Below are 15385 nucleotides of genomic sequence, written 5' to 3'. Positions count from 1 at the left end.
AACATAGCCATAGCACGAAGTCCGCACTGAAAGTCAGCTAGAAATCGGTGTAAAGTCAGCCAAATATCAGGGCAGGGAACCATTGGCACACGAGGGAGGATTGGAAATGGTTATTTTAAGGCATATACGGACTATTTAAAAATATGTCTATAAAAAAATATATATATTTTTTTTTTTTTCAAAACACATTTAAAAAAAGGAAAGTGTGTACCACTGTCATAGTGAGATACTAACACTGTATACTCAGCGTTTTCCTCAATTTGCAGTGTTTGACCACCTGTAACCACCATTCCTCCGGTCCTCACCACAACTGGAGGAGTGAAGGAAAGTGGAGGCTGCACTCGGGACGGAACTGTGGGAGTGGAGCTGGCGGGAGGTGAGGACGGGACGCGGGTCCATCCTCCTCTCAGGTCGCCTGCTATTGTTTACACGGAGCTCTACGCTCTTCCTTGAGAGCAGGAGACGGACGGTTCCCTCAGACATGGGGGGTCAAAGAGTCCTCCAAGCAACGGGGAACATGAGTGAGCTGATAAAAGCGACCCCTCAGGGCTGTGATAACGGGGCGCTCATGGATCGCTTCGGGGTCTTCATCCAAGGAGTGCTGGCTGTAGTGGCGTTCAGCACTCTCATGTGTAAGTATTCCTCTACGTGAGTGGTCAATATACTCGTGTGTGGTCAATATAGGGGATTTCCGTAAATGCTGCTGCTCATGTACCTCTCTCTGTGTCTCCAAACTGCTGCCGCTTCTGTACCTCTCCCTTTGTCCCTAAACTGCTGCTACTCCTGTACCTCTCTCTGTGTCCCCAAACTGCTGCCGCTTCTGTACCTCTTCATGTGTCTCTAAACTGGTGCTGCTTCTGTACCTCTCCCTGTGCCCCTAAACTGCTGCTGCTGCTGCTCATGTACCTCTCCCTGTGTCCCTAAACTGCTCACTGCTTCTGTACCTCTCCTTGTGTCCCCAAACTGCTCCTGTACCTCTCCCTGTGTCCCCAAACTTCTGCTGCTGCTGCTCCTGTACCTCTCCCTGTGTCCCCAAACTTCTGATGCTCCTGTACCTCTCCCTGTGTCCCCAAACTGCTGCCTGCTACTGTACCTCTCCCTGTGTCCCCAAACTGCTTCCGCTTCTGTACCTCTCCCTGTGTCCTCAAACTTCTGATGCTCCTGTACCTCTCCCTGTGTCCCCAAACTGCTGCCTGCTACTGTACCTCTCCCTGTGTCCCCAAACTTCTGATGCTCCTGTACCTTTCCCTGTGTCCCCAAACTTCTGCTGCTTCGATACCTCTCCCTGTGTCCCTAAACTACTCGCTCCTTCTGTACCTCTCCCTGTGTCCCCAAACTGCTGCCGCTTCTGTACCTCTCCCTGTGCCCCTAAACTGCTGCTGCTGCTCATGTACCTCTCCCTGTGTCCCTAAACTGCTGCTGTTTCTGCACCTCTGCCTGTGTCCCTAAACTGCTCCCTGCTTCTGTACCTCTCCTTGTGTCCCCAAACTGCTGCTGCTTCGATACCTCTCCCTGTGTTCCTAAACTGCTCGCTCCTTCTGTTCCTCTCCCTGTGTCCCCAAACTGCTGCAGCTCATGTACCTCTCCCTGTGTCCCTAAACTGCTGCTGTTTCTGTACATCTTCCTGTGTCCCCAAACTGCTGCTGCTTCTGTACCTCTTCCTGTGTCCCTAAACCGCTCCCTGCTTCTGTACCTCTCCTTGTGTCCCCAAACAGCTGCCTGCTCCTATACCTCTCCCTGTGTCCCCAAATTGCTGCTGCTGCTGCTCCTGTACCTCTCCGTGTCCCCAAACTGCTGCTGCTTCGGTACCTCTCCCTGTGTCCCTAAACTGCTGGCTGCTTCTGTACCTTTCCCAGTGTCCCTAAACTGCTGCTTCTGTACCTCTTCCTGTGTCCCCAAACTGCTGATTCTCCTGTATTTCTCCCTGTGTCCTTAAACTGCTGCTGCTTCTGTACCTCTCCCTGTGTCCCCAAACTGCTGCTGCTCCTGTACCTCTCCCTGTGTCCCCAAACTGCTGCCTGCTACTGTACCTCTCCCTGTGTCCCCAAACTTCTGCTGCTTCGATACCTCTCCCTGTGAAATGTGTTAATGCCATTACTTTTTGGCATTTACCATCTTACATATTTATGGCATTTCTGCAGGACGTCCTGTATATGCGTCGTGATAGGTATTCAATGGAGAGCTGAAGCAAGCTGGCGTCTCCACTATAGTCTATAGGGACAGCAGTCGCACAGTCATGTGATCGTCACTTATCACACAGTTATGGTATATTCTGTTGCTATGCCATAAATGTTTAAAGGAACAGTGTCATCACAAATAAATTTTTTATATGTTAAAGATGTTAGTGCTTTAATAAAAACGTTTATATTCATTTGTGTGTTTGTGTTTTACTGTTTCTTATTTTTACACTTTTTCTTCACTATGGGGGCTGCCATTTTTTGTTCCATTTCTGTGTGTGTCGATTAACGGCACACACAGACATGGAATATGGCAGCCACAGTCCCATAGGGACTGTGAACGGCTCCCGTCCCATTGACTGCCGTGTACGGCGTCTGTGTGGGAACTGCGCATGTGCCGCTCCCACACAGTCCTATTCGAAATTGGCGCCGTCCGGCGCCATTTTCCTGTGGACCGGAAGTCGCGGCCGGACAGTAATATTACTACTTCCGGTCGCGGCTTCCGGACTTGTGCACATGGAACAGCGGCAGCAAACGGAGCGGACGGGCCGGAGGGAGCCGCGGCGGCAGGAGCAGGTAAGAGATTTCAATGTATGTTAGTGTTTGTGTGTGTTTACTACTGTATGTAAACCTACTACACTGTGGGTTACCTCAAAAAATGGCGACACACAGTGTAGGAGGTTAAACCTTTCAAACCCCTCGTTTATCCCGGCGCTAGCCAGGATAAAGGAGGGGGGGATGCTGAGAGCTCACTAGAGCGAGGGCTTTTAACCCAATGTTGCAATGCTGCAATTTTGGGAACTAGCTCCATCTAGTGACCAAAAATGGGTAGTATTATAAATTAGAAAAAATTTATAATATTTCCTGACTCGCGAAAAAAATAAAAAAAATTTGAACAATGTTTAATCACCCACACACTAAATGTTTAATTTTTAAAAAAAAAACATGTTTTTCTGGCAACACATTCCCTTTAAGATGAGAGTACCCCTTTAATGCATCCTATATCACTATTTTTAATTGTCCCCCAATATTATATCTCATGAACGCCATATTTATAAAGCCGTCCATCAGGTTTTCCCAAAACACAGAATATTCTTTGCTTGCATAAAACTCCACAGCTTACAGAAGAAGGAAGCGAATATAATTTTTAAGAGTTTTTATGCATTGATAGGCCTCATGCACAAGGCCGCGGAGCCTGTACTGCAGTACACTGAGGCCGTACGGGTCCTTAGTATGGAGCCGTACAACCTATGTTCAGGCTCCGTCAGGCACTGTATGTATGGAGATTTTCTCTTCTAGAAGCAATGTTTCTAGGCGGAGAATATAAGTGGAAATCAATGGAACATACCACTATTTTTTCGTACATAATCCAACAAAAAAAAAAAAGTAAGCCTCTATGTGAAGTTGGAGGCACACGGGCGTACAGTAGGGAGCTTATACACCTCTATGGCAAACCTATTATGTCTTTACAAACCAAAGGCGTAACTATGTGCATGAGCCCTGTACAGTGGCACATGGTTCTGTGAGGTACTGTATTTTTCCACAGTAATATGGTATTTGATGGAACATGGGCTCCATAATCTGCTGTACGGTGCTTCGTGCAAATGTGTGGAGATTTTCTCCACTAGAAGTAAAGCTTGCCAATGAAGCCTGACATTGTTTTTTCTTACAGAATCGGGAATAAATAAACCTAATATGGAGGCAAAGTTGGGCCCCATAGAGGTCTGTGGGTGCCCTATTATAGCTCTGTACATTTTGGAAGTGCACTCCCACGGGCTGTTTTTCTATGAGGCATCCAAATGTGGACATATTCTAGAACCATTTCTGCAATAAAAAAAAGAGATAAAGAATTGTAAATATGTGCTGTTAGTGCTGCAGTTCTGTACTCCCCCCACAGATGTCCAAGCTAAATTATATGTGAATTTAGCCTTAGGGTATGTGCACACGTAAACTGCATTTACGTCTGAAATTACGGAGCTGTTTTCAGGAGAAAACAGCTCCGTAATTTCAGACGTAATTGCTCGTACTCGCAGTTTGCGAGGCGTCATTCACGGCCGTAATTTAGAGCTGTTCTTCATTTAATTCAATGAAAAACGTCTCCAATTACATCCAAAGAAGTGTCCTGCACTTCTTTGACGAGGCAGTTATTTTACGCCGTATTTTCAGGCGTAAATCGAGGCATAATACGCCTCGTTTACGCCTGAAAATAGGTTGTGTGAACCCAGCCTTAGAAGCGCACACAATATAATTAGAGCCTGAAACTTGCAGCCAGCGGCTGCCGCACTAGGCCCTCAGGTCAAGTGACCCCTGTTATGGATATAGGTGCGGGTCCCAAAGCTGAGACCCTCATCTATCAGATATTTATGGCACATCCTGGGGATATTATATAAATGTCTAAGATGGGAATACCCCTTTAACCCTTTCACGACCAATGACGAAAATGAACGTCATGGTCGGCTGCTAGTTCCAGCCCCAGGACATTCATTTTCGTCAGTATTTAAAACTGTCACTCTGTGTAAACACAGAGTGACAGGCGCGCGCTGACAGCTGTCCTAGACAGCTGACATATCAGTCTCGCCGGACAGCGGACCATCGCCGCTGCTTTCGCCAATTAACCCCTTAAGTGCGGCGACGGATTGCCGTCGCCGCATTTAAGTGGTTTGAAGCACATCGGCAGCCCCCACGAAGTGATCGTGGGGGCTACCGATGCTTGTCGTGGCAATCGGAGGTCAGATAATGACCTCCGGGTTGCCATGTACAGAAGCCTCGGAGGAGCAGCCTCCGGCCGGTCCTCCTCGGCTTCCTGTCAGGGTGACAGTTACGTCACAATGACAGTTAGAGTATATTACACTACGTGTGTAGTGTAATGTACTCTAGCAGCGATCAAAGCTGCAAGTCTAAATGTCCCCTAGTGGGACAAGTAAAAAAAGTAAAAAATGTTTTAAAAAAAGTGTAAAAATAAAAGTTATAAGTGATATAAACACAAAATGCTTTTTTTTCCTATAATAAGACTTTTATTATAGAAAAAAAATGAACACGTTAAAAAAGTACACATATTTTGTATCACCGCGTTTGTAACGACCCCAAATATAAAACTGTAATGTTATTTTTCCCGCAGAATAAAGTAAAAATGTCATTTATAGCATACGGTAAGCGCCGCAAAAAGAAAACCGAAAAAACGGTGTCAGAATTCCTGTTTTTTGCTCAGGATTGCAAAAAAATTGAATAAAAAAAGATCAAAAAAAATTGCATGTACCCCAAAATGGTACCAATGAAAACTACAGATTGTCCCGCAACAAATAAGCCCTCACACCGCTCTGGTGGAGAAAAAATAAAAAAGTTCTGGCTTTCAGAATATGGCGATGCAAAATGTGCAGTGTCCAAAATCGGTTAAGATCGGGCGCCATTTATCAGTGCGACATCGGGCACATATCTATGAAATATTATTTATTTACCCCATTATTATACCCTCTTATTACGCCCTGATGTACCCCGCACAGATTACATATTCCCCCACATTATAAACTGAAATACCAGCAAAACCCCAAACAAAACTACTGCCAAGCAAAATCTGCGCTCCAAAAGCAAAATGGCGTTCCCTCCCTTCTGAGCCCTGCAGCGTGCCCAAGCAGCAGTTTTCACCCACATATATGGCATCGCCATACCCGTCAGAACCCGCTGAACGTTTTATGAGGTATTTGTCTTCTGTGGCACAAACTGGGCACAACATATTATGCACTAAAATGGCGTATCAGTGGAAAATTGCAATTTTCACTTTGAACCATCCGCTGCGCATTAACCCCTTTGCCCACTATGACTTAATTGCCCGTCATGGTGCGGCGGTTGATGTATGGAGCCGGCTCACGTGCTGAGCCCGCTCCATAAGCTGCGGGTGTCAGCTGTGTATTACAGCAGGCCCCCTCGGTACTAACGGACAGGAACAGCGATCGCTCTGTTACAGAAGCCTGTAAGAATAACAATATACTGCAATACATTAGTATTGCAGTGTATTGTACCAGTGATCCAATGATCGCTGGCTCAAGTCCCCTAAGGGGATTGATTAATAAAATGTGTAGAAGAATTATAGTTATTAGTAGTGAGAATTTTTTTTTTTAAAGTTAAAAAAAAACACCTTTTCGCATTTTCTTCTAAAATAATGTAAAAAAATGAACAAAATTGGTATCGCTACGTCCATAAAAGTCCAACTATTACAATATACCATTATTTAATTTGCACAGTGAACACCTTAAAAAAAAGTAATAATTGAAACTGCCAAAATCGCTGTTTTTTTTTTTGTCACCTTCGCTCTAAAAAAAAATGTAATACAACTTTTGAATCACTTTTTATGTACCAAAAAATGGTACCAATAAAAACTGCAGCTCCTCCCGCAAGAAATAAGCCCTCACACCACTCTATTGATGGAAAAATAAAAAAGTTATGGCTCTTGGAAAGCGGGGAGTGAAAATGTAAAATATGAAAGCAAAAAAATGGATCAGTCCTGAAAGGGTTAATTCATTTCTAATGAAAAAACGTATGACCACATGTGGGGTATTTCCGTACTCGGGAGAAATTGCTTTATAAAAAATGGTTGTTTTTTTCCTCCTTTATCCCTTGTGAAAATGAGAAAATTCAACATTTTTGTGGAAAAAATGTTGATATTAATTTTCGCGCCCTAATTCTAATAAACTCTGCAAAAGACCCGTGGGGTGTAAATGCTCACTATACCCCTAGAAAAATTCCTTGAAGGTTTTTCCAAAATGGGGTCACTTTTGGTGGGTTTCCACTGTTTTGGTCCCTCCAGTGCATTGCAAATGCGACATGGCACCAAAAACCATTCCAGCAAAATCATAAATCCAAATGGTTCTCCTTCCCTTCTGAGCCCTGCTGTGGGTCCAAACAGCAGTTTATTACCACATATGGGGTATTGTCGTAATCGGGAGACATTGCTTTACAAATGTTGGGGTGCATTTTCTTCGTTATTCCTTGTAAATAATAAAAATTTCTATGTTGTTTCAGAAAAAAAGTAAATTTTAATTTTTACAGGCTAATTCCAATATATTTAGCGAAAAACCTGTGTGGTCAAAATGCTAACTATACCCCTAGATAAATACCTTAAGGGGTCTAGTTTTCGAAATGGGGTCGTTTATGGGGAGTTTCTATCGTTCTGGCAGCTCAAAGCCTCTCCAAATGTACAGTGGGGCCTAAAACATTTTCAAGCAAAATATGAGTCCTGAAAGCCTCCGGGTGCTCCCTTCCTTTTGGGTCCTGCCGTGTGTCCAGGCAGTGCATTAGGGCCACAATGTGGGTATTTTTGAAAACAGGAGAAACAGGGTGATAGATTTTGTGGTGTGTTTCTTCATTCTCATGTTCGCTTTACAAAGAAATCGGTCTTCAAACTGATACTTTTATGAAAAAAGTGAAATATTATTTTTTTTTTCACCTGTTATGCATTAAATTTAGCAAAAAACTGTGGGGTCAAAATACTTACTATACCCCTAAATAAATACCTTATGGGGTCTAGTTTTCTAAATGGGGTCGTTTATGGGGAGTTTCTATCGTTCTGGCAGCTCAAAGCCTCTCCAAATGTACAGTGGGGCCTAAAACATTTTCAAGCAAAATATTAGTCCTGAAAGCCTCCGGGTGCTCCCTTCCTTTTGGGTCCTGCTGTGTGTCCAAACAATGCATTAGGGCCACAATGGGGGTATTTTTGAAAACAGGAGAAACAGGGTGATAGACTTTGTGGTGTGTTTCTTCATTCTCATGGTCGCTTTACAAAGAAATTGGTCTTCAAACTGATACTTTTATGAAAAAAAGTGAAATTTTTTTTTTCACCTGCTATGTATTAAATTTAGCAAAAAACTGTGGGGTCAAAATACTTACTATACCCCTAGGTAAATAAGGGGTCTAGTTTTCTAAATGGGGTCATTTGTGGGGGTTTCCATCACTCTGACACCTATGAGCCTCTGAAAACCTGGGTTGGTGCAGGAAAACAAAATGTACTTCAAAATTTATAAAATTATTATTCAATTTGTAAGTCCTCTAAATTGCTGAAAATTTAGTTTATTTTTTCAAAAGTGCTGCCAAAATAGAGTAAAGAGATAGAAATATATATTTAATTTAAAAAATTGTACAGTATGTGTGTACATATGTGACATATTGAAGTTAAAAATAGGGAAAAATTGTAATTTTTACAAAATTTCTTCCATTTTTCTATTTTTTTATTAATTTCCGCAAATTGTATCAGTCTACTTTTACCACTAAAATAAAGTACAACATGTGACGAAAAAACAATGTCAGAATTACTTGGATATTCAAAACTTTTACAGAGTTATTCTCTGATAAAGTCAGACATACCAGATTTGACAAATCTGGCTGGGTCATTAAGGGGTTAAGAGAGTTCTACTGCGTTGTTGTTATTATCATTTGCAACTGAGAATGACTTTTGGGAAGTTCCTGTTGACTTGGAGCTCTGTCAACTAAGTTTCCAAATGTGTCATGGGATCATGTACTACGGTATTAGCATGTAACTAGGTCATTGGTAAATCAGGCCTGTACCATACAAATACAGAACTCAAACACTTTGGCTGCAATCGCACATGCAGTTTTTGTTGCAGTTTTTCAGCCTTACACATTGGAGGCATATTAGTCTTTCCTTTATACTTTTTCCTTTTTTATGGATCCATTCCTGTGTTTGGCCAAAAAAAACTGCATCAAAAACTGTTAGGCTGGGTTCACACGACCTATTTTCAGACGTATATGAGGCGTTTTTTGCCTCGTTTTACGTCTGAAAATACGTCTCAAATACATTGTCAAACATCTGCCCATTACTTTCTATGGGTATAACGCTGTATTGTTCCCACGACGCGTAATTTTACTCGTCGTACGACAATTACGACGCGTAAAATTACGCCTCGTAAAAAGAAGTGCAGGACACTTATTTGGACGTTTTTGGAGCTCTTTTCTCATAGACTCCAATGAAAACAGCTCAAAAAACGGACGTAAAAAACGCCGCGAAAAATGCAGCGAAAAACGCGAGTTGCTCAAAAAACGTCTGAAAAGCAGGGGCTGTTTTCCCTTGAAAACAGCTCTGAATTTTCAGACGTTTTTGGTCACTACGTGTGCACATACCCTTAGGCTGGATTCACACGACCTATTTTCAGGCGTAATGGAGGCCTCGAAATACGTCTGAAAACAAGCCTCGAATACGTCGGCAAACATCTGCCCATTCATTTCAATGGGTTTGCCGACGTACTGTGCCGACGACCTGTAATTTTACGCGTCGCTGTCAAAAGACGGCGCGGAAAATAACAGCCTCGTCAAAGAAGTGCAGGACACTTCTTGGGACGTAATTGGAGCCGTTTTTCATTGAATTCAATGAAGAACAGCTCTAAATTACGGCCGTGAATGACGCCTCGCAAACTGCGAGTACATGCAATTACGTCTGAAATGCAGGAGCTGTTTTCTCCTGAAAACAGCTCCGTAATTTCAGCCGTAATTGACGTTATCGTGTGCACATACCCTTACAAGGCTGGAATTACACATGCAGTCTGTGTTTATATGCACACTGGTTTCAGCCACAGAACATCAGTCTAGGCATGTAGATACAAAAAAAAAAATTTCCATTTAATAAATCTTGGAAAATATATCTGATGAGCATTTTTACCAGCGCAATTCTAGATCTGTACAGTTCACAGGATTGTACAAATTGTTCTGATTGTAGCAAACTATTGCTGCATCTAATTGGAAATATGTCCAGACTGTTTTCTAGTTTTATATAAATAAATGTTTCATTGTATGATAAAAAGTCATGCAACTTTGTAATATAATACGTGTATCAAATCCACAGCATTTGCAGGATCTCTGCTATTAGTGAATGGGAACACCCTTGCTAAAATCCAGAGGCTGAAAACCTACTCAGGCCTAAGGGTGCATCCATGGCCGGCCTTAAAGGGAATGTTTTGCCAGCAAAACATGTATTTTTTTTTTTAGTTAAACATTTAGTGTGTAGGTGATTAAACATTGTTCAGGAAATATTATAAATTAGATTCTAATTTATAATATTTCCCAGCGCTGGTCACTAGATGGAGCTATTCCCAAAATTGCAGAATTGCATGTGGTAAAGCAACCACATTGCTTTTTGCTGCAAAATTGGGATAAAATCACTCGCTCTAGTGAGCTCTGAGAATCCCCCCCTCCTTTATCCTGGCTAGTGCCGGGAGAAACGAGGGTATTGAACTGTCTAACCTCCTACACTGTGTGTCGCCATTTTTTGAGCTAACACACAGTGTAGTAGGTTTACATACAGTAGTAAACACACACAAACACGAACATACATAGAAATCTCTTACCTGCTCCTGCCGCCGCGGCTCCCTCCGCCCCGTCCGCTCCGTCTGCTGCCGCTGCTTCATGTGCACAAGTCCGGAAGCCGCGACCGGAAGTAGTAATCTTACTGTCCGGGCGTGACTTCCGGTCCACAAGAAAATGGCGCCGGACGGCGCGCATTTCAAATTGGACTGTGTGGGAGCGGCGCATGCGCCGTTCCCACACATATGGCGTACACAGAAGTGGATGGGACGGGGCCCGTTCGCAGTCCCTATGGGACTGTGGCTGCCGTATTCCATGTCTGTATGTGTCGTTAATCGGCACATACAGAAATGGAAAAAAAAATGGCAGCCCCCATAGGGGAAGAAAAAGTGTAAAAATAAGAAACAGTAAAACACAAACACACAAATGAAAATAAACGTTTTTATTAAAGCACTAACATCTTTAACATATAAAAAAATTATTTGTGATGACACTGTTCCTTTAAAAGCATGTGACAATAATATCATTTAGTTTAAAGGAGGAAGCGTGTTTTTTTTTTTCTCCTTTTTTAATTTTGGCAGTAGCTAGAAGAAAGCTGGCCTGCGCAGGACTGTCTGAGAACTCACAATTAACTGACTCCACTCCAGTAGGACAACCGGAGCCTATACAACTAGAACTATAGAACATACTACTGTATTACCACATTACTGGTCAGCTACACAGAGGATTTTACACAAGTGATTTTCCACAGGAAATACTCATACATATACTCATACTCAATACATATACAGTGCACTACTTTTATATATATATATATATATATATATATATATATATATATATATATATATATATATATTTATACTGTTGATCAAAAAATACCATCAGTGACACGAGCACTTAGCCCAAAAGACAACACAAATAAGCCAGCTGCTCACCAGCGGTGGACTTACATAGCCACTCACCGTAAGTATATAACTGAAGACGAAAAGATGCAAATTGCAATTTTTTTGAATATCAAAAATATGAAAAAATCTTTATTGACAAATATCTAATATTAATATATATATATATATATATATATATATATATATATATATATATATATAAAAGTGTAAAAATAGAAAAAAGTAACACACAAACACACAAATAAATAAAAACGTTTTTAATAAAACACTAACATAAAACTCACATGAAAAAAAATAATTTTGGTGACACTGTTCCTTTAACTATGTTTGACCAGTGCGGTCGCACAGGGCGCCAGCCGCCACACGGCAAGAGGGGCGCCAGCAGGTGTGTGTATCCCCGCGCCGTTGCAACTACCAGCGGGGATACAGACACTAACTGCAGTCGCACCCGGGCGCTTCTTCACTTAGTGACTACCGCTGCAGCAGCCATAGCGGCTGCTAGCGGTGACACCTGGCATGAGGGCGGTGGCGCCGCTAGCAGCTGCTGTGGCTACTATAGCGGTAGCGACGGCACTATAGCAGAGCAGGGACATATCTCCCTGCTCTGCTGTCTACTAGCGCCACTGTAGCTCCCTTCAGCTACAGCGGCGCTAGTAGACAGCAGAGCAGGGAGACACCTCCCTTGCTCTGCTATAGTGCCCCCTGTAGATATCAACCCCCCCCCCCTTCCAGGATAGCGCCACCGTAGCTCCCTGAAGGAGCGGAATCCCCGTGTGGACGGGGATTCCGGTCCTGGAGCGCTGCTTGATGCCTCTGTCCATATATGGACAGTGACATCAGGGAAAACTCCTGAAGCGGAATCCCCGGTCACAGCGTTGCAGACGCTATGATCGGGGATTCCACAACAGGAGAAGCCAATGACGTCATGGACACAGACGTCAGGAGCTTCTCCTGGAGTGGAATCGACGGTCATAGCGTCTGCAACGCTGTGACCGGGGATTCCGCTTCAGGAGTTTTCCCTGATGTCACTGTCCATATACGCACAGAGGCATCAAGCAGCGCTCCAGGACCGGAATCCCCGGTCACACGGGGATTCCGCTCCTTCAGGGAGCTACGGTGGGGCTATCTATACTGGAAGGGGGGGTTGCTATCTACAGGGGGGGGGGCACTATTGCAGAGCAGGGAGGTATCTCCCTGCTCTGCTGTCTACTAGCGCCACAGTAGCTCCCTGAAGGAGCGGAATCCCCGTGTGGCCGGGGATTCCGCTCCTGTAGCGCTGCTTGATGTTTCTGTCCATATATGGACAGTGACATCAGGGGAAACTCCTGAAGCAGAATCCCCGGTCACAGCATTGCAGACTCTATGATCGGGGATTCCACTCCAGGAGAAGCCAATGACGTCATGGACAGACGACAGGAGCTTCTCCTGGAGTGGAATCGACGGTCATAGCGTCTGCAACGCTGTGGACGGGGATTCCGCCTCAGGAGTTTTCCCTGATGTCACTGTCCATATATGTCCATATATGGACAGAGGCATCAAGCAGCGCTAGAGGACCGGAATCCCCGGCCACACGGGGATTCCGCTCCTTCAGGGAGCTACAGTGGCGTTATCTTTACTGGAAGGGGGGGGGGGGGGTTGCTATCTACAGGGGGCTGTGGGCTTTGTGGCACTACCTACAAAGGACAACTGTGCAGGAGCACACAAAATACCCAGCTTTCCCGGGTATAAAAAAAAAGTGTGGAAATAAACTTAGATATAACTTTTATTTAATCTAGCTAAAAGGATTAATCCTTTACTCAGACTAAATAAAAGTTATAACTTAGTTTATTTCCACACATTTATTTGATAGCTGGGAAAGCTGGGTATTTTGTGTGCTCCTGCACAGTTGTCCTTTTTTGAATATCTATTGCCTGCCAGCTATCAGGGTCATTTCGTAGTCCTTGCACTACCTACAAGGGGGCTGTGGGCAGTGTGGCACTACCTACCAGGGGGCTGTGGGCTGTGTGGCTCTACCAACCAGGGGGCTGTGTGGCACTACCAACCAGGGGGCTGTGTGGCACTACCAATCAGGGGGCTTTGGGGCACTACCAACCAGGGGGCTGTGGGGCACTACCAACCAGGGGGCTGTAAGGCACTACCAACCAGTGGGCTGTGGGGCACCACCAAACAGGGGGCTGTGGGGCACTACCAACCAGGGGGCTGTGGGGCACTACCAACCAGGGGGCTGTGTGGCACTCCCTACCAGTGGGCTGTGGGCTGTGTGGCACTCCCTACCAGGGGTCTTTGCGGCACTCCCTACCAGGGGCTTTGCGGCACTTCCTACCAGGGGGCTGTGTGGCACTCCCTACAGGGGGCTGTGTTGCGCTCCCTACAGGGGGCTGTGTGGCGCTATCTACAAGGGGGCTGTGTGGCGCTATCTACAAGGGGGCTGTGTGGCGCTATCTACAAGGGGCTATGCGGCGCTACCCACAAGGGGGCTGTCTGGCGCTACCCACAAGGGGGCTGTCTGGTGCTACCCACAAGGGGGCTGTGTGGTGCTACCTACAAGGGACTGTGTGGTGCTACCCACAAGGGGGCTGTGTGGCGCTACCCACAAGGGGCTGTGTGACAGTTGTCCTTTTTTTAATCCTTTTTTTCACTCCCTACCAGGGGCTGTGGGCTGTGTGACACTTCCTACCAGGGGTCTTTGCGACACTTCATATTAGGGGCACTCCCTACAGGGGGCTGTGCGGCACTCCCTACAGGGGGCTGTGCGGCACTCCCTACAGGGGGCTGTGCGGCACTCCCTACAGGGGGCTGTGCGGCACTCCCTACAGGGGGCTGTGTGGCGCCTTCTACAAGGGGGCTGTGTGGCGCTATCTACAAGGGGGCTGTGTGGCGCCTTCTACAAGGGGGCTGTGTGGCGCCTTCTACAAGGGGGCTGTGAGGCGCCATCTACAAGGGGGCTGTGTGGCGCTACCCACAAGGGGGCTGTCTGGCGCTAACCACAAGGGGGCTGTCTGGCGCTACCCACAAGGGGGCTGTGTGGTGCTACCTACAAGGGGCTATGTAGCGCTACCCACAAGGGGGCTGTGCGGTGCTACCCACAAGGGGGCTGTGTCCATATATGTCCATATATGGACAGAGGCATCAAGCAGCGCTAGAGGACCGGAATCCCCGGCCACACGGGGATTCCGCTCCTTCAGGGAGCTACAGTGGCGTTATCTTTACTGGAAGGGGGGGGGGTTGCTATCTACAGGGGGCTGTGGGCTTTGTGGCACTACCTACAAAGGACAACTGTGCAGGAGCACACAAAATACCCAGCTTTCCCGGGTATAAAAAAAAAGTGTGGAAATAAACTTAGATATAACTTTTATTTAATCTAGCTAAAAGGATTAATCCTTTACTCAGACTAAATAAAAGTTATAACTTAGTTTATTTCCACACATTTATTTGATAGCTGGGAAAGCTGGGTATTTTGTGTGCTCCTGCACAGTTGTCCTTTTTTGAATATCTATTGCCTGCCAGCTATCAGGGTCATTTCGTAGTCCTTGCACTACCTACAAGGGGGCTGTGGGCAGTGTGGCACTACCTACCAGGGGGCTGTGGGCTGTGTGGCTCTACCAACCAGGGGGCTGTGTGGCACTACCAACCAGGGGGCTGTGTGGCACTACCAATCAGGGGGCTTTGGGGCACTACCAACCAGGGGGCTGTGGGGCACTACCAACCAGTGGGCTGTAAGGCACTACCAACCAGTGGGCTGTGGGGCACCACCAAACAGGGGGCTGTGGGGCACTACCAACCAGGGGGCTGTGTGGCACTCCCTACCAGTGGGCTGTGGGCTGTGTGGCACTCCCTACCAGGGGTCTTTGCGGCACTCCCTACCAGGGGCTTTGCGGCACTTCCTACCAGGGGGCTGTGTGGCACTCCCTACAGGGGGCTGTGTTGCGCTCCCTACAGGGGGCTGTGTGGCGCTATCTACAAGGGGGCTGTGTGGCGCTATCTACAAGGGGGCTG

The 15385-nt window shown here is 45.6% G+C and overlaps 1 protein-coding gene across 1 annotated transcript in view; it reads left to right on the top strand.

The window, feature by feature from the left end:
* The first annotated feature begins 351 nt into the window (after nucleotides 1–351).
* Nucleotides 352–15385, top strand: part of LOC142747975 (store-operated calcium entry regulator STIMATE-like) — a 134655-nt gene continuing 119621 nt past the window's right edge. Inside the window, exon 1 of the mRNA XM_075855086.1 lies at nucleotides 352–632. Coding sequence (XP_075711201.1) covers nucleotides 482–632 — 151 coding nt within the window. The 5' untranslated portion in view covers nucleotides 352–481. The remainder of the gene's footprint in view (nucleotides 633–15385) is intronic.

The sequence above is a fragment of the Rhinoderma darwinii genome, chromosome 3, assembly GCF_050947455.1.
Source record: "Rhinoderma darwinii isolate aRhiDar2 chromosome 3, aRhiDar2.hap1, whole genome shotgun sequence".
Taxonomy (NCBI): domain Eukaryota; kingdom Metazoa; phylum Chordata; class Amphibia; order Anura; family Rhinodermatidae; genus Rhinoderma; species Rhinoderma darwinii.
Note: the sequence above shows the minus strand (reverse complement) of the source record. Positions and strands in the feature narration are given on the sequence as shown.